General features: G+C 36.4%; 1 protein-coding gene across 11 annotated transcripts in view; it reads right to left on the bottom strand.

The window, feature by feature from the left end:
- Positions 1-24,351, bottom strand: part of RBM12 (RNA binding motif protein 12) — a 63,181-nt gene extending 38,830 nt beyond the window's left edge. Inside the window, exons 1-3 of one of the 11 annotated variants that reach the window (XM_070744930.1) lie at positions 24,211-24,337; positions 21,326-21,413; positions 15,835-15,976 (exon numbers count right to left, since the gene is read on the bottom strand). Coding sequence is in view for 5 of the 11 variants with exons in the window: in XM_070744927.1 (XP_070601028.1) it covers positions 13,283-15,955 (2,673 nt within the window). In the remaining 6 variants the exon portion in view is untranslated. Of the gene's footprint in view, positions 1-11,673; positions 15,977-21,325; positions 21,414-23,843; positions 24,187-24,210 lie in introns of those variants that run through there. The other 10 variants (XM_070744939.1, XM_070744927.1, XM_070744926.1 and 7 more) reach the window with 10 other exon arrangements.
- Positions 24,352-24,782: the final 431 nt, after the last annotated feature.

Below are 24,782 nucleotides of genomic sequence, written 5' to 3'. Positions count from 1 at the left end.
TTCATTCACTGTATATATTTTCTGCATATTTGAGAACTATGTTCTTTTTTCTCTATCCTAATCCCCTGCTGCAGTATGTTATATTTTGCAAACCGTGTATAAAAAAAGTCTTTAAAAATATAAATAGGACATCAGCAAAATAAAAATTCTTGAGAGCTATTTTGCATTTTAATGTTCCTAAAAGTTTAAAAACTGCGCAATTATAATATATATTGGAACACACACTTTTGCATCAGACAAGATATTCTGCACCCCATTAAGATTATCACCAAAGATAATGGTGCATTCTACTTGAGAAATACTTCAATAATCATCAATATATTGTGGGTGTCCACGACATCTTCAGTCTCAACTTGTGAAGGTGAGTATATCCATTTCCATCGATTCTGAAGAAAATTATTGCTACTCAATTTAGATTCATGTTGAATGTTTATCATTTAAAAGCTCAAATATTACTTAGGCCAGTGATAGCAAACCAATGGCACACATGCCAGAGGTAGCACAAAGAGCCCTCTCTGTGGACACATGCACCCTCGCCCCAACTCTGTTTCAGGTCTCTCTGCCACGCATGTATATGTGCCTCCCGATGGCCAGCTGTCCTTTAGGTCTCTACTGCATATGCACAGAGGTACATGCCTTGCAATTTGGGCGTGCATGCACACTTTGGGCACTCGATGCATAAAAGTTTGTCATCCCTGACCTAGGTTCATTTAACAAAAAAATAAAAAATAAAAATCAAAGCCAACATATTTTAAGCATATTTTCCATAAATTGTGGCTCATTTTTAGCTGTTTTCTCTGTAGTCATATTTCAAATACCACACCATATCCAATTTTTGAGATAACATCTGTACTACAAATAGTCTTTGACTTACAACAGTTCATTTAGTGATCGTTCAAACTTTGCATCGCTAAAAAAAGGTGACTTATGACCATTTTTCACACGACTGTTGCAGCACCCCCGAGTCTATGGAGAGGGGCGGCATACAAATCCAATAAATAAATAAATAAATAAGGTCACATGTTCAAAATTCAAACAGTTGCCAGATGACTCACACTTGTGATGGTCGCAGTGTCCTGGGATCATGTGATCCCCTTTTACGACCTTCTGACAAAGTCAATGGGTAAACCAGATTCACTTAACATTACTAACTTAACTACTGCAGTGATTCACTTAACAACTCTGGCTACAAAGGTCAAAAAATGGGGCAAAACTCACTTAACAAATGTCTCTCCCAGCAACATTAATTTTGAGCTCAATTGTGGTCGTACAGTGAGGATTACCTGTATTTCATCATTCTTATCTGAATAAGAATTGACAATTCTTTGAAAAAAACGCTCACCTGCCAATTACTTGGAGAACAAACAACTTTTTAGATGTTCTTCTAAAGTTTGTGGTTGGGATAGAAAGCTACCACCAAAGGCAACACAAGGTAGATCTATACTTAAGAAAGGTAAGTAGCTATGCTTGCTACTTAGAGGTAGGGTAAACTTGAGGAATACATAAGTAAAAGCTGAAACACTTATATGAAAGTGAAGGAAATATTTTATTTTTTTCAAATACAAGACAAATGCGATTTAATGAGTCTGTCCAATACCGATAAAGTATTGGGTAATTTCTCAGAATATGTAACACACAGTTGGCATATATTAATTTTGTGAAAAGTTTGCAAAAGTAATTGTTGATGAGTTGCATTAGCTCAGGTCAATCAGTCTCTGTGAGTTACATTTGAAATTATTTTCCCTAAGAAGTACAAAATTAAAATGCTATTATTCTTAGCATATTGTTGTATAGCTTTGCAATAATTTTATTAGACATGTAGCAATTGCATATACTTTTGTTGACCAAATTACGACAACTCAGTGGTTAAACACAATTTCTTTACAGTACCAATAAAACTACATAACTTAGCTCTGATTTGATTAATGCACACATGCATTATGATTATGCACATTTGATTGTAAAAGTTAAATGGAAAGTTATAAGCATAACTCTACATACAGCCATAGAAAATATAAAGAACAAGTGGTTACAGCTAAGAGTTTTATTTAAAAATGTTCCCACTGGCCAAGGCATAAAATCTTTGTGGAGTGGCAGAATGTTCCAGGGGAGTAGAATTCATGCAGCAGGCAATGGCTGTTTTGCAGCTGGTAATGACAATATTTTGTCAGTGTGTCAATTTCTCACCTTTTCTCAATAATACATTTACAACATATCTTTCATTATGCCCTCTGCCTGTCTATTCAATTTTTTGCTGGATGCAAAACAATATAAAATGTCAATGAATAGTCTTTCATTTTTAGCCATGGTGGTGCAGTAGTTAGAATGCAATACTGCAGGCTACTTCTGCTGACTGCCGGCTACCTGCAATTTGCAAGTTCAAATCTCACCAGGGCTCAAGGCTGACTCAGACTTCCATCCTTCTGAGGTGGATAAAACGAGGACTCAGATTGTTGAGTGCAATATGCTGACTCTATAAACTGCTTAGAGAGAGGGCTGTAAAGCACTGTGAAGCAATATATAAGTGCTGTTGCTATTGGTTTTAATTTGCATTTTCTACAAAATTCAACAATCTTGTAACTTTTTAGAAAGCAGTACAGTACTTGAAGAAAAGAAATCCAGCATCTCTACGGTACAGAACTTTCAAAACAGGAAAGTCACAGGAATATGAAAACTATATTCTTTGTTGCTGTTGTCATTCAAATTTCTTCTTCTCGAGGAACAGAGCATTTATAACTAGTGCAACTGAATTTGCTAATGCCTGAGACAATTATTAGAAATCCCTTGATTAATTTTAAATCTGAATAATTCACAAAATAATTTATGAGAATCAGCGTACGTAGAGATTCAAGGGCCTTAGATGTCCATAAAAAAGACGTTCCTTTGAAAGAAAATCTCAAAACTGTGTAGCACTTGCAATACAATACAAATAGGAAGAAAATGCTTTGTTAAACAGGCAGGAGGCTAATCTACACAACTGAAAAATACCAATTGCCAATCAATCACATACTAGAAGTTTAACCTACCTGAAACCGATTTATATTCAATATAAATAGATTTATATTTATATTCAATATATATCCCCTGGAATATTTACATTAAAAATATTCAAAAAAAATTCTGATGAACAAGTGCAAAATACAATGGTACCTCTACCTAAGAATGCCTCTACTTATTAACTTTTCTAGATAAAAAACGATTTTTTTTTCCAATATTTTTTTGCCTCTTCTCAAGAACCATTTTCTATTTACAAACCGGAGCCTCTGAAATTGTAACTGGAAAAGGCAGGGAGAAGCCTCTGTGGAGCCTCTCTAGGAATCTCCAGGGAGGAAATAGGGCCTCCACCCTCCCTGTGGTTTCCCCAATCACACGCATTACTTGCTTTTACATTGATTCCTATGGGGAAAATTGCTTCTTCTTACAAACTTTAAGAACCTGATCATGAAATGAATTAAGTTCATAAGTAGAGGTACCACTGTAACATAATTTTCTATTGTAAAATATTTTGTTGTCATTTATTTCTTGTACAATACATTATGACAGATCTGTAGTTTAATATTAATGTTAACTTGTTTTCTTTACTCTTTATCTTCAGTGTCTAAAGTGTAGTGTTGTACAGTTATAATTGTAGTTTTACTGAATGCAAAAACGTTATTAAAATCCCATCAATAAAACCCCATGTTGGTGTTCATCTTAGAGTGTAAAATTTCTGTTCTTTAATTTATTTCTAATGTAAGCCACCCAGAACTGCTTTCAGATCAGATGGGCAGCAGATAAATAAATTCTGAAAAGGATTTCAGATTTCTTGTATCACATGTTTGATTTTATATTTATTTCAACATTAATAAAACTCATGGCATAACTGAAATTCTAAGATGCGTAAGGTAATAGGTATTACATCCTTGTTTTAGCTGAGAAACTTTGAAAATCATTATCCCTCATAACTGATATCTTGCTTGAGTTGAAGGTATTTTCACTAATGTACACTGTGAGTTGAACAGTGCATGTCATAAGCTCCTTGACAAAACATAGTAAAGAATATAAATATGTCATATTTCTGCACACAAGTAGTACAGATTTAATTTTAGAATTTTCAAGAAGCATCCAGTACTCCAAACAGAAATAATTGATGGGATGAGACAAATTAAGATCTCTAGGCAGTTACAGTTATAATGATTAAATAATGTTTATTATTATTGGGGTTCTTTGTGTCTTACACACTGACTGTAAACATAGTAAGCAAAAACAAGATTAAAAGTGTTTGAATTTTAAATGGTTATAAATTTGATTTTGGTTTGTCAAACATTTCTGTAAGTACTGGCAAAAAACACTGCATATTTTTCACTTAAGATGTAAAATTCAGGAATATTTCCCATTTAAATCTGACCTCTTCACTAACATTTGGAGGTACAACTAGTCTTACCAACATCAACAAGAGGGAACATTTGTTAAGACTACTCGTCTTAACAAAGCTACTCTAACAAAACCCCTAAATAAGATCTTCCAAAAAGATATCACCATTGTTATTCCTTCTAGGTCTTTTGTCACTGCCAATGGAAGACCAGGTATTTTCCAGTGAGGATGTCCTTGGACACAAGCTTTACAGTGCTGATCTGCATATCATACACAGCTCAAAATTCTTCTCAGAATGTACCAGTTCTATTTAATTTGTTCACCCCAAAGAACTGTCAAAACTGATATAGAAAAGACCTCTCTCAATTAATAAATATGCCAATTAATTTGGGAGGGTTGTTTCCTACTGAAATAAGACAAAATCTTTTCCAGCTTTCACACAACGCATATTCTTTAGACAGAATAATTTACAAAAGAGGCATTGTTTCTAGAAGTATTTCTGCCCAATTTGGTAAAGTGGTTAGTTAAAGCATTGGTCTAGAAACTAGGAGACTGTGTTTTACATCTCTCCCGTTAGGCATGAAAGCCAATTGGGTAACTTTGGACCAATCACTCTTGCTGAGGCCAACCCACCTTACAGGATTGCTGTTGTTGAAAAATAGGAAGCAGGAGTAATAAGTACGTGGCTTGAATTATATATAAGAAGTTGGGATAAAAATCCAATAATTCTATTGTTTCAATGTGTACATTATATAATGAATTGAATGTCTTACTGTTTAACCACATATCTCACTTCCTCCCCTACTACGACTTATCGTAATAATTACAATTGAAGGACTGCCTTAAAATGGCATCTAAAAAGAATTTACAAAATATATTTTTTAAATGTTTGTATTGATCCAATACTGGGCATGCATTTTAAATATATTTATGCATAATTGTGTCTGATGTATCTGAATCCCTACTCCAATAAAAGAACAGAGACTAATTGCCAGATTTGGATAACATTCCAATAATAATTTTGATACATGCAATTCATATTGAAATTTGTGGTGTAATAAATGAAACACACAAAGAAACCTTTAACTGGGCCAAAGATATCAAGTGGGGGCTTAATTTCATAACTAATTGGGTTCACATGTTACAGGTACTCCTTAACCTATGGCTACAATATGGACTAGAGATTTTTTTTAAATTATACACTTAATAAGTGAAGAATCACATGCTCATACTCAATTTTAAAACTTTTTTGTTGGATTCCTGGGGCATAATTAAACAAGACATTATGTAACCATGTAACTTCCAACTTTCCCTGCTGAGTTTTCCATTGACTGCTTGTTACAAAACCATAAATGGCAAACATGTGAGCACAGGACATGGCAACATCATAAGTATACAACATTTGCCAAGTACTTGAGGGTGGGGAGAGTGTGACAGTTAAGTGCAAGAGCTAGTCATAAGTCACTTGTAGCAGTGCCAACATAACTTTGAGCAGTTGCTAAAGAAATTGTTTATTAATTTGAGTTGTATGCCGCCCAATCCCATAGGATTCAGGTTGTACATTGTAAGTCAAGGGTTATCTGTACATCACTGATAAACAAATTCTGATTAAGCAAACAACAGCTGGATTCATAAAGACCAAGTCCAAATGATTAAACTACCTAGTTTGGGTAATGAAATGTCTGCAAGTAAACAACCACATTCAGAGAGCACTAAGAAACTCTCGAGTTAAAATCAAACAAAGCACATTAGAAACCAGTCAGCACCTGATGTTTATTATATATTTAATAGTGAAAGTTAAATTAAATTCTAGGTTTCACCGAATTCCCAAAATATAACTTACTGGATCCGTGTCCCTCTTGGCTGGTTTCGGCCAGCAGGGAGGTGACACGGAGCTGGGTCCAGGAGATTGTCAACGCTTCTCTGGGGAGGGGGTCCTTTCCGGCTCCTTACAAAGAGGCATTTGTGCACCCCCTCCTCAAGAAGCCTTCCCTGGACCCAGCCATTCTTAACAACTACTGTCCAGTCTCCAACCTTCTCTTTATGGGGAAGGTTGTTGAGAAGGTGGTGGCACTCCAACTCCAATGGTCCTTGGAAGAAGCCGATTATCTAGGCCCTCAGCAGTCAGGATTCAGGCCCGGCTACAGCACGGAAACTGCTTTGGCCGCGTTGATGGATGATCTCTGGCGGGCCCAGGACAGGGGTTTATCCTCTGTCCTGGTGCTTCTCGACCTCTCAGCGGCTTTCGATACCATTGACCATGGTATCTTTCTGCGCCGGCTGGAGGGGTTGGCAGTGGGAGGCACTGTTCTTCAGTGGTTCTCCTCCTACCTCTCCGGTCGGTTAGTCGGTGTTAGTGGGGGGTCAGAGGTCGACTTTAAGGTTACTCCCTTGTGGGGTGCCTCAGGGGTCAGCCCTCTCCCCCCTGCTATTTAATATCTACATGAAACCACTGGGTGAGATCATCCAAGGGCATGGGGTGAGGTATCATCAGTACGCAGATGATACCCAGCTTTACATCTCCACCCCATGTCCAGTCAGCGAAGCAGTGTAAGTGATGTGCCGGTGCCTGGAGGCTGTTGGGGTCTGGATGGGTGTCAACAGACTCAAACTCAACCCTGATAAGACGGAGTGGCTATGGGTATTGCCTCCCAAGGACAATCCCATCTGTCCGTCCATCACCCTGGGTGGGGAATTATTGACCCCCTCAGAGAGGGTTCACAACTTGGGCGTTACATTAGAAAACCATATTTCATCTGTCACGGGGGGGGGGGGGGCAGGTTCGCCTGGTGCACCAGTTGCAGTCCTATTTGGATCGGGAGTCACTGCTCAGTCACTCATTTATGTATTTATTTATTTATTAGATTTGTATGCCGCCCCTCTCCGTAGACTTGGGGCAGCTCATGCCCTCATCACCTCGAGGTTCGACTACTGTAACGCTCTCTACATGGGGCTACCTTTGAAGAGTGTTTGGAAACTTCAGATCGTGCAAAATGCAGCTTCGAGAGTAATCATGAGCTTACCTAGGTATGCCCATGTTACACCAACATTCCACATTCTGCATCGGCTGCCGATCAGTTTCCGGTCACAATTCAAAGTGTTGGTTATGACCTATAAAGCCCTTCATGGCATCAGGCCAGAACATCTCAGAGATCGCCTTCTGCCACACGAATCCCAGCGACCAGTTAGGTCCCACAGAGTTGGCCTTCTCTGGGTCCCGTCGACTAAACAATGTCGTCTGACGAGACCCAGGGGAAGAGCCTTCTCTGTGGCAGCCCCGACCCTCTGGAACCAGCTCCCCCCCGAGATTAGAACTGCCCCCACCCTCCCTACCTTTCGTAAACTTAAAACCCACCTCTGCCGCCAGGCATGGGGGAACTGAGACATCTCCCCCGGGCCTATACAGTTTATGCTTGGTATGTTTGTGTGCATGTTTCTTTTTAATAAGGGGGTTTTAGTGACTTTTAATTATTAGATTTGTCGTATATTGTACTATTACTGTTATGAGCCACCCCGAGTCTACAGAGAAGGGAGGCATACAAATCTAATAAATAAAAATAAAAATAATAACCTGAAAAGAGAAAATCAACTATTGCCAGCTATTTAAAATGGTTTTTTCTATCTTTATGTATCAGTGCCTTTTAGTTTTCTGCTTAAATCTTACATTTGTTGTGAAATCTTGGTTCCAAATAAAACTTTCTATAACTACACTTTTAATAGATTGATCATGTTATACCTGTCTGTTCCCCACTGGAATGTAATGTATCATCACTTTGGAGTAAATTCATTTTTTTAATGTTTAGTCAAGCATCAGGCATACCAATGGGGTAACATTTTACATTTTTGTTCTATACCAACAAGAATATTTTTAAATAGAACTGTTTGAAAAAGCTATAAATTTCTAATCAAAATTTACAAAAAATGTAGCATATTCATGTGGTAGTTAAAATATCAATTTTTAATCTTATTTTAAATCATATTTTAACACACACTTTGTTTTTTGCAAATCTTTACGATAGTAACAGCATCAGACGTAATATCAAACAGTGCTTGTTAACTCCTGGCTTGTCAAGAGATGCAGTTGAAATCCTAACTCAGTGCCTGGAAGAAGTGCAGGTCTAGATAGGGAGGAACAGATCAAGGTCGGTCCTGACAAGTTCTGACCAGACTATGTCTATTTGCCCTCCCTCACCACGCCCATCAGGAGGTATTCTTTGTTGACTCTCAAATCAGACTGCATTTCCCTATATACTTGTAGGAAATCTGGGGTTCCACTTGAAGTTTTAGCTTCTGCTCACAGAGCAAGTGTAAGCTGCGGTCAAGAGGTCCTTTGAAGAGGTACATCTAATACACCAGTTGTAACTTTCCTGGACCAGGAGACTCTTTAGAGTCACCTGTACCCATAATACCTCCTGATTGGGATTGAGGTAGCATGCTTTACATGGGGAGGCCCTTAAAGAACATTATGAGGCTACAGCTGGTTCAGAATGCATGGGAAAGACATTGAGGTGGGCATCATGTTATGCACGTGTGACCCAACTATGAGTACTTTGCAAGCTGCATTGGTTGATAGTTGGCTTCCATGTTTGTTCAATTCAAGGCAGTAGTTATCACTTACAAAGCCCTTCAGGTCAGAAGCCTTAGCTATCTGAGGGACAGTTTGTCTTCAAGGTACTGCATCTTTGACTGATCTGACCAAGCAGGCTGAGTGTACTCTGGATCCTGTCAATTAAAGAATGTCATTCTGAAGGAAAATGCAATATTGCACTATGGAATCATCTTTCCCCCTGCCCACCCTGAGATTTGGGTGGTCCCATTGTTATATCATTCAGATAACTGAATGAAGACCTGGCTGTTCTCCCAGGGATAAAGGATAGGGCAATTGTGTAAGGTTTTTTTGTTTTATTATGTTTTGATTTGTTGGTTTGGTTTTTGTTTTTCTGGTCAGATGTATATGTTGTTTTCCAATTGGGAGTCAGAGTGGTTTGGAAGTTGGGAGGCCTAGCAAGTAAATTAATAATAGTTTCCTCCCATTAGCTAATTTCCAATACTTTTGAAAAACATTGGAAAGTTGCCTCCTCTTTATGTAAATTCATTCAATCTCACTATTTCCAACAAAGCTTATTCATAATTATCACTAATCATTTCAAAAGAACTTATTTCTGTAGTAAGGGAATACTGCAACTAAGCCACTCCGAGTCTTCAGAGATGGGCGGCATACAAATATTATTATTATTATTATTATTATTATTATTATTATTATTATTATTATTATTATTATTATTATTTTAATAATAATATCAGATTTCCAGTTCCAAAATGTCATAGTTTTATAGTATGCTTGCTCTTTAACAATCAATTCAAAGCAGAAATGTGTAAAATTGAAATTAACTGGGAGCCACATTATTATTGAAAACTATGGTAAATATTTTCTCAAAGTGAAAGTAAGTTTAATCATTATTATCCTTAGTATACAAATATGTGGCATGTCTAACTTCTATGAGGATTTTATCTTCTGATGCCCTCTGTTCTCATGTAAAGGATATTCTGTCATTCAATACAGAAGGTTCCATAAAGTTAATCAAATTAAACATTTCAGTGAAAAAAATAAAAAAAAACCCTGTTGAATCTAATTAGAGCTATAATGGATCCAGCACAAGAGAAACATCTCTGGAAGGTGGATTCTTCCATTTCCAGCAAGTTTAATTTTTATTTAAAATATCCTCATACTATTTCCAAGATTCAAAGAAATGGCTTCTTAAAAAGTTACTAGTGAAGAAAAGGATTCTCCCCATTACCATCTTAACGCAAATTTCTAGGACACTTACTGAACCTTTAACACAGGTTCCAAAGTTCAATTTAACTTGCATTATTATGGAGACAAAAAAACTTTCTACAGTTGATATTAGACATTGCTATATTATTAAGATGCAGTCTTTGTTAATCATAACTGGACATTCTTGTGCATACATGAAGAAAAGCTCTGGTTCCTCTAACAAACAGAAGCATATGTTGCAGTTTGCTCTTGACTTCTATTTTCTCTTCAAGATTATATATACTGTATATATAATTGATTGATTGGACTTTTATGCCGCCCCTCTCCGAAGACTCAGGGCGGCTTACAACTATAATAAAACAATGTAACGTAACATTTTAGATCCAATTAATTAAATATAAAATCTAAAAACCCAAGAACCATAAAAAGCAGTCATTCCCATTCAATCAACTTTCAGCACATTCATCAGCCGGGGGCAAGAATCTGAAGGCATAAATGAGTCTTAAGACTCTTGCGGAAAGCAAGGACGGTGGGGGCAGTATGAATCTTCAGGGGGAGTTAATTCCAGAGCTCCCCCCCCCCCCCCCAGAGAAGGCTCTTCCCCTAGGACCTGCCAACCGACATTGTCTAGTTGGAAAAGGCCAACGCTGTGGGACCTGACTGGTCGCTAGGATTCGTGCAGCAGAATATAATATTTTTAATAAATCATACTAGTTAATATTTTAATGTATTAAAATCTATTGAAGCAATGAGATGAGATATCCAACATCATCTGCAAAGAATTATATACAAGAATTTCACACTTCTACAATATTTTCTAGAATATGCAGGTATGCTAATAATCCCGTCTCAAATACTATGAGAAATAGTCATATAAATATTACATAAGAAACTCAGCACTTTAATTGCATTTCACACCATGAAAAGCAATGCTGAAGTGCAATTTTAAGTATCAAGTCACACCCAATTTTCTTAACCAATTGTTCAATTAAAATATCTAGTTGGAATCAAAAATATCACTCCGCTCATAGAAAAAATTGCAGCTCATGAAAGTTTTATATGAGTAGTTGAAGTCTTTCTTCATGGAAAGGAATTTTTTGATTCATCCTTTCAATTTTATTGTTCAATTTTTTGATTCAACCTTTCAATTTTATTGTTCTGATGAGCTGGATCCCCATGTACCGAAAAGAAACAATAAGGCAATTACTGAACGATTCCTTTATCTCCCAAAATATGTCTTTGAACACATGGGAACTTACCAGAGCAACATGAGACCATACTCAAGGCTGTAGCAAAACAGGAAATCAATGAAACTCTCTCTCCATTCCCTTTCACCCATAAAGAAATGGGGCTTTATTTCTGGAATATCTAATCTGGATTCAACTGAGATTTTTGCTTCATAGAAAACATTCCTCCCATTAAATAATAATTTTCAAAATAAAAATAAATTTTCATTTCCTAGTCAGATCACCAACCCAAATTCTATATTTTTGTTGGCCCTTTCTGTTGAAGTACACCAAACAATTAAAAATAGATAGCTCAAATCATCTGAAAGACAGCTTTATTAACAAGAGGCTTAGTAAATTTAACAGTGTAGTACAATCAATCATGTCATTTTTCAGGAGTGCACCATCTCAGTTCCTGTCAAAGCAATTTCAAATCCATGAATTACAACATTTGTAATGCATCCACCTCTTCATTTGCAACACCTTCACACAGTCTTTCAAAGTATTACTGAACTGCAAAATATTCTCTCCTGATGTAGCATTCAATAGGCTTTTGCATCCATCTTACACACTGGTTGAATAGAACAGTCCCCACTTGCATGTCTATATCAAAACAGGCTGTGCACTTCAAAATGTCCATCATACACAACTCAAAAGACACTGTTTAACTAGGAACAGGATATCTTTTAAGTTGTTTAAAATACAATGATTTTCAAAGGGATTTTCAAACAACGTATTTCAATATTTCCATTTTTGAACTCTAAGCATGAATAGTCCAAATTTCTACTTTGATTTTTCTATATAATGGTATCTTCTCTTTGCTACGAAAATCCTACTTAAAAAAACAACACTACATAGAGATTGAAAGTGAAAAATATAAGCCATTGTAAAGACTGTAAGAACTCAAATGTACTGGGATATGTTTGCAAAGCTTTAATGTCTTAAGTGATCCATAGTAATAATTCACAAAAGTTCAAGAAGTAATAGTAACACAAATGATTACTAACATTAACACTTCTCATCAGTCCCTTATGTTCACTTATTAAACCAAGAGATTTTGTAAGAATGTGATTCAAAAAGATACACAACATACAGTGTACAAAAACTAAATGATAAGCATCCTATTCCAACTGTAACATACAATCCTAACAAAACCATCTAATCAAACAATTTTTTTCAAGTTATGGCATTGCATGGCACCTTCGTGTATTCATTTTAATCATACAGTGAATAAAGATGCAGAACGACAACAAGGGTACCTGCACTTGTGGCAAATATATTCTATATAATCCGTTGCAATAATATCTAAAATTATTCCACAAAAAAGCTGGAATTTTATGGACTGTTCTGTTCATATATAGGAAAACTGCCTCTCTCTGCAATTTTACTGTCCATATACCAAGAATCTTTGAAAACAAGTACATAAACAATCTGTGTATACTTAGACTTTATTCAGTTGCAAAGTAAGACTTTAAAAACAGAAAAATCTTTGACTCGTGTAAACAAAGAAATTCAGCCAGCTTTTATCCAACTCTAGAAATATCTAGTTTCTATTTTACAATGGCTTCTATAGCACCCTCTAAGAGATCACTAATTTCATCATGACAATTTTCTTCAACTCTCTTAACTTTCAAGAAATCAATCTGGACTCCATGATGAATATTTCATGGTCAATTGAGCATTAGAAAACTTCTCTATTGATGAGAATTCTTTTCCATGTATCTGTACTGGCAGAACTGCACATCCACTGATGCATATTTTCTCTTGTAGCAATTGTTCTGTAAACAGTTAAACCAGTGTTCTCGTTTTTATCAAAACAAATCTGTAGTTTAAACAAATTATAGTTTCTACCTGAAGCTACTATAAAACAGTCTGAATGCATAAATCACAGCACTAATATCTAATCTACAAGGGTGTAATACTCCAACTAACCTAGGACAAGCTTGACTTTTCGTGAGCCTATTGGTCTGTCATTCAGATCAACCACAGCTGCCATTGCTTCATCACGAGATTCAAATGCAACCATTGCTTCACCTGTAGGCATGCCTTTCTCATTGTATTTTAAGCACACTGAACCTTGGATTACTTGATAACCATAGAAAAAATCCAAAATTTCATCCACTGACACAGTAAAGGGCATATTTTGAACTTTAATGACAGTAGGCCCTGGCTTACCAGACCCAGCTCCAAACCCAGGTGGCCCAGTAATATGCATGTTGCCAGGTGCAGGTCCAGGTCCAGGTGCAGGTCCCGGTCCAGGTCCAAACCCTGGAGGTCCACTTATATGTCCAAGCCCAGTACTAAGACCTGGAGGTCCACTACCAAAACTAGGAGGACCAGTTAAATTTCCAGGACCGTTCCCAAAATTCTGAGGACCTCCTCCAAAACCAGAAGGCCCTGTTAAATTACTAGGTCCACCTCCAAAACCTGGGACATCGATACCTGTGCCAGGCAGAACAGGCAAGCCACTGCTTCCAATAGCAGGCAATCCTGGCCTGGAGTCACCAAAGCCACCTCCCCCTATTCCTGGCGGTGGAAGAGGAGGACCAAATACATTAGAACCACTGAAATTGCCAGGAAAATGAAAAGGAGGACCACTCTTTACATCTTTTGTACTACCACTTATGAAAGAATGCTGATCCCCACCAGCATTCGGTACTCCTGGCATTGGGGTACCCCCTTGCAATGGCATTTTTAACATTTTTTTCCCTTGAGAGGAAGGATTTCTCTCAATTTCTCTCATTTCTTCAAGAGAAATCACTCTCAACAAAATATCTCGCCCGTTCAGTTTCTTTCGATGTAGGCGCTCTGACTTACGAGCATCTTCTTCAGTTTTGAATTGGACCAGCGCTTGTCCTAATCCTTGTCCATTAGTATCAACAAGTATCTGTATAGAACTCTCCTCAATGGCCAGCCCCTCAAGAAATTGAATAATTTCCATTTTGGTAATATTGTAGGGGATATTAGATATGTGTGCACAGAGTTTAGATGGGCTCGTTTCGCCTTCTGCATTTATCATAATTTCTCTCTGGTCATAGTTGAAACTCTGTAGTCTTTTCCGGATCATATCTATTTTTTCTAACATAGCTTTTTTAGTTATGGGATGAACTTGAATGAAACGATTTCCTATGTACTGCTTATGATGACACAAAGCTGATTTATAGTCAGTTTCATTTCTGAATTCAACAAAACCTTCACCAAGTGCTTTCCCATTGGGTCCATAAGCTATGTAAATACTGTCTTCCACAATGTCTAGTTTTTTAAAGAAATCCATTATATGTTTGTTCTCAGATTCAAAGGGAAGACCTTTCAAATAAACGCAAAAACCCTGATCATGTGGAGATCTGGATCTTGATCTTTTCTGTCCATTAGGAGATTTGGACATAGAGAGAGTTTGAGGAGGAAGGTTTGGTCCAGAAGGACCCAAAGTTTGCTTGAATGTTATATGACCTCCTGCAGAAACCCACTGTCTCTCTGTTGCCGGACTAACTTCAACATAACGCTGAATCATCAGCATTCTGTTTCTTTTCAAGGCTTCAAATGTATCTTGAGGAGAACAAAATTTAACTAGTCCATTTCCATTGTTGCGTCCCACGTGATCTTTCAGAATATGTACTGCATCCACACGGAGTCCATGGAAAAAATCTTTGACATCAGACTCTGTTGCTGAAAACGGCATTCCATGAACACTGACATATAAATCATCTGGATTGATAGGAAGAGATTTCATGCTACTTTGAGAATTGATCTGAATAGCATTTATAGGATTCATGAACATTGGATTCAAGTTACTGTTTAAATTCATTGCTGTTCCAGACCCATTCATTCCAGTAGGCAAAGGAGCAACAGGCGGGGGATTCATAGGAGGCATTCCTGATAAAGGGGGCAGAGAAGTCATAGGTGGGACAGGAGGCACAGGAGGTATTGGGGGCACAGGAGGCACAGGAGGCAATGTAGGAACAGGAGGAGGAACAGGTATGGGAGGAATAGAAGGCATTGGGGGCAATGATGGTAAAGCTGGAATAGGAGGTATTGGTGGAGGTGGAACTGTGTTCATTGGCGATGCAGTACTAGATAAAGTAGAGCTAAAAGTGGGACTTCCAAAAGTAACACCCAAATTGGGAGGTGCAGTTCCCATACTAGCAGTGGAAAACGTTGGTATGTTTTTGTTGCTTTCATGAACTGAAGTAGATGCAGTTACTACACTAGGAGAAGGGCTGTTAAAATTAGATACTGTAGTAGGAATAGTCACTCTACTACTTATTCCAGAACTAGGTGGTGGAACAGATCTGCTAGCATTTGCTGGAGGTATATCTAGATTTGCTGTTTCAAAACGCCTACGACTGAGTTCGATCATGTTTTGCATTTCAGTTTTACTGCTCAGCAACAGGGTGACTTTGGACCCTTTAATGGTACCACCAGTGCGCATCATACCAAGCCTTGCATCTTCATCAGTGGCAAAGACGATGAAAGCCTCACCCAGCTCACCCCCTACAATATGCACGCCCCCATCAGGAATGGTCAATCCAGAGAAGAAGTGACGAATGTCCATAGTCCCCGCCACAATTGGGAGACCTTGTAAGCGGATGACCACAGCCATGCTGCGCTGAAATACACACACCTGCAGATGAGAAAAGCAACGACTAGGTCAGACTATTCATAACACCACATGTTTAACCTAGAAATCATTACTTTTTAATGTTCCTGAAGATCTTGAATGAGAATTCTATTTTCTACATCTATTTACATTGTACTTTCTAGACAGACTATTATAAAAGCAAGATCATAACAAGTCTTTCAAGTAAACTGCAATATGAAATAACAAAGCTGTTAGCTTGAATCCAATCAAGAATTGGCACAAAAAAAAGAAAAAGAAAAACCATCCAAGAAAGCATCAAATCAGAACTTTACACAATCTAATCCACAAATTGCATTTGAAGCAAGCTGGAAAAATTATAAATCAAAGTTTATATTTCCAGCCCAAACTTTAACAAAAAGTTCTTTAAAGCTAAGTAGGCATTAAAAACACAGTTCTAGATATCTAATCACTTAGCATCTTTGCTCACTTCATCCCTTGGTAGTTTCATTTTCTTTCCTATAGTAATTTCTTTGTGTAAAGTAGATGGTCTGACACTGTATTTGGACAAAAAACTCTAGAATTTCTAGCCACTATAGAACCTTCTACTTTTTAGGTATAGGCTCCAAACCAAAAGTTCACTATTATTTCTCTCTATATAATACCAATGTTAGATAGTTCTACTACAGTATTAAAATATAGCCACAAACATCTCTGATTCAAATATTTCTATGAAACAAATATTTCTATGAAAGATCAGGAATATCTATGAATGAATACACTATCAAGAATTATTATTAAACATATGCTTTGATATGGAAATCCTCTCTCAAACAACATTAAAAAGAATGCTGAGATTCCAAAAATGAAAATGTTTCCAAAGATTGGAATTTTTGAAATGATGAAAATCCTAATAGAGCAACTATTATGATTTTTATCATTTCAAAAATTCCAATCTTTGAAAGCATTTTCATAAAAAGGACGACCTTTCCCTCTATCCATCTACCTGCCTGGTTACTTAATTAAGCAGAAAGGGATCTTTTGAAAATCCACCTGCAAATCTGTTAAAAATTTACCCATTGAATACACAGGAGAGAATCCTGTAATGCAGAGTTCCCTAGCTATAGAATGCATTCTCCAATGAGGTTTGTTCAGGCCATAGCACCATAGAATTTAAGAACAGTATAAAAACCCATCTTTCATTAAATTTTTACTTGACTGAGTTTTTATTGTAAATTTGCCTTGATTGTAATTATTTCATGCTTTATAATTTTCATTTCTAATATTGTACATTCAATTGATGCAATTTGCCTGGGAAATCTAATAAATAATAATTTTACATAGACAGAAAAGTGAGACACAAATAAAATGGGAGTAATCCTTCCTTATTTAATTAAAGTCTCCTTATGGTTGCAGAGAACACTTAAATCACCAAAACCAAGTATACCTAAGAATGAAAGCTCAACCAATGCCTTAGAATTTATAACACAGATAAAATAAAACAGAAAACTAATAAAAGGTCACGCTGCTAGAATTGTCAAAACAAATTTAATTTAATTCTCATTTAAAATGTATGCATTTGTATCTCTATATTTACTAAAAAGGTGCAACAAAGCTATCCATTCATCAGTACAGGTAATCCTCAACTTACAAAAGTTCATGGAGTGAATGTTCAAAGTTACAACATACTAAAAAAAAGGCTTATGACTGTTTTTCACATTTACAACTGTTGCAGCATCCCCATGATCACACAATCAAAATTCACTTAACAACTGAGAGGGGCGGCATACAAATCTAATAAATAAATAAATACATAAATAAACAAACAAACAAACAAACTGTGGCATGAAAGTTAAACTGGGGCAAAACTCACTTAACAAATGTCTCACTTAGCAACAGATATTTTGGGCTCAATTCTGCAGAACATGTAGACACACAATTATTGGCAACATCCTAAATTCTGCTATTAAAACTGAGATTAATACCTGAAAATTCTTCTATTAAAACTGAGATTAATACCTGAAAAATGTATAATAATTAAATAAACCTAATGACAAGGCAAAATTAGAGAGCCACAATTGGGTTTCCTTTTATTATAGATAAAAGTTTATGCCAAATCAGGGGTATATTGTACTATATTCACAACATAAGCTACATCATATGGTTTTTTTCAGGCTAGATCAGAGCAGCATCATGTGACGTATGGGGAATTTTGCCCCCTTCACTAAATTGGGCATGGGCGTGGCCAGCGCATTATACGTCTGACCCACGAGTTGCAAGTTTGATAGCCCTGGGCTAGATCACCAAACCACAGACACATGTGAGTCTTTTTTAAAAGTTAATTCAGATTCCAGATGAATGGGTGTGCTATCACCATTGAATGCAGCTCCAAGAAAGTCTCTATGATTAAGTATTCTATTCAATTCTCAAGTACCTGCCGTTTTCCTTAATGCTAATCAAAATGCTAAATGATACTCTAACGACTTCTGCAGAGATAGGCCTGCATCTCCTGAAGCTTTAAACCAATGCAGTAGATATACAGAACAGTAATCAGTTTTCATATTTTTGTCAAATTGGAATTGGCAACTGCTCTGGATTTGGTAGCATGCTTTCCTACATAAAAGCTATAAGATTATAAAGAGTGGCACCAGATGGGGGTTCGCTAACCAGAATGTCAAGCATGTCACAGGGACCCACACTGATAAGCCAGGCATAATTAAATATTATATTTTTGTATCTGGCCTTTTATTATTTTTACAAATAATTTGGAAAATGAGCTAGAATGGTGAAGTATATGCTAAACAGAGATACTCCTACCATATCTATTTTTTTCATCTTCACCAATGAAGGATATTCCTTGTGAAAACAAAGGGATGAAGAATTAACAATCTCTTACTTCATACTTGATGGTTTAACTTGATTAAAGTCTGCACACACATTGTTTTTAAAAATCAGGAATTGCAGGTTCTATTCTGTATAAACTGTCAAGAATATCAGCTTAGGAGGAAGATGATTGTCCAACTACAGCTAATGCCATGTCATAAGTGCACTATGGGTAAATTTCTTAAAACTAATGTCAAACTGTATTTCAGCTAATCATGATTGATACCTATATGCTTTCCATTTCCAAAATTGTCATATATCAAAAAATAAGTACAAAGGTTATTTTAGGTAGTTATTTTTCCTGCTAGTAAATTCTTTATATGTTTTTAAATCACTATGGCCAGTACTGTTAAAGAAAGCAAATAAAATCTTCCAAATACCATAACAGTTATTAATAAAAATGCATTTGAAGTTTCAATGGGGGAAAATACTGTGTCCTAAAAATATAAGTCACTCAAATGAAAGATAGCTCAAAATCCACACAAACTAGTTAACTTTAGCTACAAATCTGAGTTTATTATAATGTAAGGCCAATATGGGTTTAAATGAGTTTAAAATTGAGTTCCTATGTAATGGTCACATATAAATATGCTTACCTTTAAAAGTTAAAAACACTTTTTTTTCCAATTGTCAATATTAAAAGTATTTAATATCAAAAGCAAATATTAGTAGAAAGCTAGTATATTTACCTACTGTAACACTGATCATCATTGATCACTCATGAATAAAAGATAGGCATGTAAATACTTAGACATATATATGTTTGGACTGTAGAACCTACATGAATAAATTTGTAAGTTGGGTGGCAAAACCAAGTGGCCTACTCATAATTGCTTTAGCCTTTTCTTGTATTATAAAGACTTAAGGGGTTTGTTTTGCATTAACAATCCACATAAATATTCACATTTTCCAAAGATTCAAGTATTATGAATCAAATAAATATTCAAATCCTACTGATATTTCTATTCAGATTTTAAGAACTATACTAATTATTAAACAAATTACAAGTTTGAAGACCTAGCCAAAGCTATTTGTCTTTCTCTGTGGCTATCATCTGATAGGTGAAACCTAAGGAAAGTCACAACAGCAGGCCAATTATTGTGAAAATATGTAAAACATATGTCATAAATCTACAATACATCTCCAAATACAAGTTTTGGCTGATGGCAAGCTGGAGATTTTTCAAGATCCATATAAATACATCATTTGTATTAAATACCTAGGTGCTTTAATATAACACATAAGTTACTATACATTTCCAATCACTAAGCAAAATGCAATTACCATCTAAGAAAGCAATTACTAACTACAAGTTAGTACAACTACAAACTTTCTCTGCAACCATAAACAGTTTTGAGACCAATGTAGATAGCTACATCTTTGTAATCAAATAATTTGGTCTAATAAATTTGCTCAAAATACAGGTAGTTCACCACTTACAAACATTTAGTGACCAAAGTTATAACAGCACTGAAAAAAATAACTTTAGGACCAGCTTTCACACTTACAACCACTGCAGCATTTCCATGCTTATGTAACCCAAAATTCAGACTCTTGACCAATGGCATGTATTTATGAGAGTTGCATTATCCCAGAATCATGTGGTCAACTTTTGCGACGTTCTACAAGCAAACTCAATTGGGAAGCCAGAATCACTTAACCACCATGTTACTAACCTAACTGCAGTGATTTATTCCTTGTGTCATGAAAGGTTGTGAAATTAGAAAACAGCTGTCTTGTTTAGAAAGGAGATTTTGGGTCAATTGTGGTCGTAAGTTGAGGACTACCTGTACTAAAAGATGTTAGGCACCTTCAAAATTAATACTAGATGGGTGTGAGAGATATATAGCTTTAAAAAACTCACAACTCGGTCTTCATAATCATAGTAGAAATATTTTTACAATAACTTCAGTTTTTTACTAATTTCATAACTTCACTATGCTATTGGCATTGAGTAATATTTTATATTTTGATAGCCACTCTACCTTTTTTAATAAAAATAAAGAAAACTATGATAAGCCAACTTCATAAATCTCTAATATCTAAAACCACATATTTTTTTTGCCAAAGGGAGCCAATTTAAAACAATGAATTTAATATGAAAAGAAATAAAAATTATTTTAAAATAAACAGAATTATTGTATCTAAACAGCCTCTTCATGTCCAAAGTATAACCAAGGTATACAAGCAGCATATTGCATTCTCCAGAAAAACAGCCAATCCATATATTCAAGAAATGTTCTAAAACTATTACTTTAAAATAAAGGCCAGATTAATACAACCTCACTGGATGGATGGATGTTTGTGTGTGTGTGTGTGCAGATAGACAGATAGATAGACAGACAGGCAGATAGATATAGATTAAACTAAGATATCAAGGGGGGAAAATCTGTACTTTTTGGTGACTGAAATGTTTAAAATCAGTGCATTTATTCAAAATCACGCAAAATAATCTTGACTTGTCCAATCGTGCTCATTAATCATAAATTTATTTTGAGAGCATCTTCTTACCTGCAATGAGAGATGGGTTTTTTTTCCTTAAACAAGTAGTAGAAGCCAAGTCAATCCTGTGGGCAACCAATTAAAACCAACTTTTAGACTGCAATAAAGAATAAATGGAGGCAAGAATCAATGCAAGCAACATATAGCTACAGTTAACAGTCCATTTGAATTGTGCATTAAAGAAACCTTGGGGACAAAACCATGATAAAGTACTCCCAACATACAGCAAACCACAAGTTTAAGAATGCTCAAATTAAAACTTGTTTATCCCTCACACTAGTTCACAATAACAGCAATTAGTATTTATTTTATATCAAAGTACAAACATAAAAATGAAAATAAACTTTAAAAAACCATAACATACTGTATCCTCTCAAACGTATATGCTCATTAGATATATAATTTGCCAACACTGGTTTCAAAAAGATGATTATTTTTCCCCATCAAGAAAAATTGAATTTCTCGTCCAATTATATAAGAAAAACTCCTCTAATAGCCTTTGAGATCCTGCCAGCTGCAGAAATCAGATTAAATCCTCAATACCATACGTGAACCTTCCATTCACATATTTTGCTATGAAACTATCACTGATCAATTCAGTTATTTTTTTAAAATGGTATAATCCACCGCAAATTATAAACAGGACAATTCCATTCTCAACACAATAGAGCAAAATATTATTCCACAAACAAAAAATTACCAAACATTCAGCAAAGTTGTCCATTTTGGCAGTTTAGGAATACCTCCTTTACTACAAAATCTGTAATTATAAAATCTAAAATAACATCCTATTTAAAGAAAGAAAACTAAGAGAACAATAAATGAAATAAAAATGTCATGAATACCTCAACAAGTAATGATGTTAACCAAGGGTATTTAAGCATCACAGATAGGAAGTTTTTATTGACCTGTATTCCAATAATTTATCAAAAGTGTTTAAAACTGGCATAACATAAATCACATAATTAACACTTTCTCCCAAATTCAAATTAAAGCCTCAAATATTAGCAAGGAAAAAACCCACACCTCCAAATCTAAAAAACTGATCAGAACATTTACTGGCTTTCCAAACAAGACTTCTAAATGTTGGTGTTGATTTATGAAAGAATATATTGGCACAAATTGTACTTTCATTCACTTGAAAATCTTTCATGTTCATATAACAGTCAGACATTGTCCATAAGACATGCTAGAAGCTGCAATTTACTTGATATTTCTATTAAAAGCAACCTGTCAACATACTGTTTTCCACTTACTTCTAGTTTGTATAAATTTTATGCATGACTACATATTTAAAACGCCAAAGTATTTGTGTGTATGTAGAGAGAGACTAATATGCTGAAACTTTCTGCAATGTCTGTGTCTGATCTTCATCATTCCAATGCTGATAAATCAGCTAATTATTTTCACAAATCTCACTTCCAACATCTGTAACTGAATTTTGAAAGTACACATCAAAGTCCAATGGAACTATGATACTTATGAAATGACAAAGTAAAACATTCTAAAGTACAAACAGCTTCTCAACATTTTCTTGCATCCTTTGGTTAGACTATAATTGCAGACTTAATGTGCTTACCCAACATCTGGGAAGAGAACAGAAATAAGAAAACAAAAAAAATTAATTCACACAGCTGAAAAGTCAATAAGACAAAATGACAGACAAGCTTTCCGATTCAAGTTCACCGAACTCAAAATACCAAACACCTTATTTCTGAAAACTTTTTAAAAGCTGTTTTATCAATTTGTACTTCAACACATTTAAATTTCTGCGACTTTTTGAAGTATTTAGTGAATACACATCAATTATTGCTTCTGCTTAGGATTTTTTTGCATTTATACCCATTCTCCAAAGTGAAAAATAAGTCAACATCATAAAGTATCCAATACAGCTCTATATTATCAAGATTTAAAAGCATATGACTAAATTCTATATATAATTAATGAATTTGTTACGTCTTTTTCAACATAGAACTTTTTAAAAAAGCATCCGGGCTGAACATATATACAAAGCCTTATGAAAGTATTTCCTTTAAATCATTTTAACCAATACTGACATTCGTTTTCACAAAATTGTTTGCTATCCAAGGAGGACCGGTTTGAGATTTCGTATTTACGTAATGAAAAAGTGCAGTCAATTGCATGCCTTAAAGACCATTCACGATTTAAACAAAAACAAATACACACCAATACCGGAACTTATATAAAATGACACTCGTTATCAGTCCGAAAAGATCAAGAATTACAATAGCATTTTTAGATTAAATCAAGTCACACAAATATGCGCAAGAGAACCAATTTTATTCAACCCAGAAAGCAGACGTATTGTAGTAGTAGTTGTGATCGCTGCAGCATTTTCCGCAGCCAAGGCCATCTTGGCTTAAAATCCAAAACAGCCTCCCTTTTAACGAAGGCGCTTGCATTTTTCCTTCGCCCGGGCGACCAGCGACATCACATTAGGCCCGAGGAGGCCCTGGAAAAGCCTGGCTCCACGTAGCCAATTTACGGTAAGAGCACTAATACTCACCTACCCCCAAAAGAAACGGGGCTACAAAACGACGAGGCCCGTGGGCAGTTTTTCACTGCCCGGAGCCAGCTCAGCCCTTCACGGGAACGACAGAAACCTGCGCGCCAAGACTTTTAATTATACCACGGGGACGTTACACATCCTCCGAACAAATCGGACCGATGACCCACATTAATGGATCTAAGACTCAAAGAGGCAGCGAGACTCTGGAATTTCCCTCAGGCCTAATTTCCCGCCCCTTCCGCGCCGCAGCCTTTGTGCAGCCACAGTGAAAGAGCGCTATGATGTTTCGCTTGCAGCCGGCATGGGCAAGCCCGGTCTCCCCTCCCGCTCCTCAAGCGAGGCAGGAGAGTCCCGTGGTTCTTACCGAGGAGCCTGTACGGGGGAGGGAAAAAGGGGTTAGAGTGAAACCAAGTCTCCGCCGAGCCCGGCGCCAGCGACCGAGCAGCGCCACAAAATGGCTGCCCGACCCGCACCGCCTTCCTGCCCATCCCATTAAGGGGGTGGGTGGGAAGGAGGGTCTACAATGGGCGGCACCCCCAAAGCAAACCGAGGTGCTGCGGCGAGATTCTTCGGGAGAATTAAAGGCAGCGAAGGCATCACGCTAAAAGAGCCGCCTCAAAAACCTTGTTTTCTGCGGAAGCGGCGCGAAGCTTCCTGAAGGGCTCTAACAATATTTTCTTTGCGCCGAGTGCTTCGGTTAGTAACCTTCCTTCATGAAAGGCACGAAGCGCTATTTTGAAAAGCACCGGTAATAATTCCGTTAATATTAGGGACCATAAAATACAATATTTAACAGGTACCAATAGGTCTCCTCCAGCGATATCAACACACATCCGTTTCACAGACAACGTTCAGCTTGCACGCTAAAAACATGGCTTGTTTTATTACGGCCGATTGAACGAGCCTCCATTGCCCCCGCTTTGTTCTCGAGTAAAA

The sequence above is a fragment of the Erythrolamprus reginae genome, chromosome 3, assembly GCF_031021105.1.
Source record: "Erythrolamprus reginae isolate rEryReg1 chromosome 3, rEryReg1.hap1, whole genome shotgun sequence".
Classification (NCBI taxonomy): Eukaryota; Metazoa; Chordata; class Lepidosauria; order Squamata; family Dipsadidae; genus Erythrolamprus; species Erythrolamprus reginae.
This window is presented reverse-complemented; position numbering and strand designations above follow the sequence as displayed.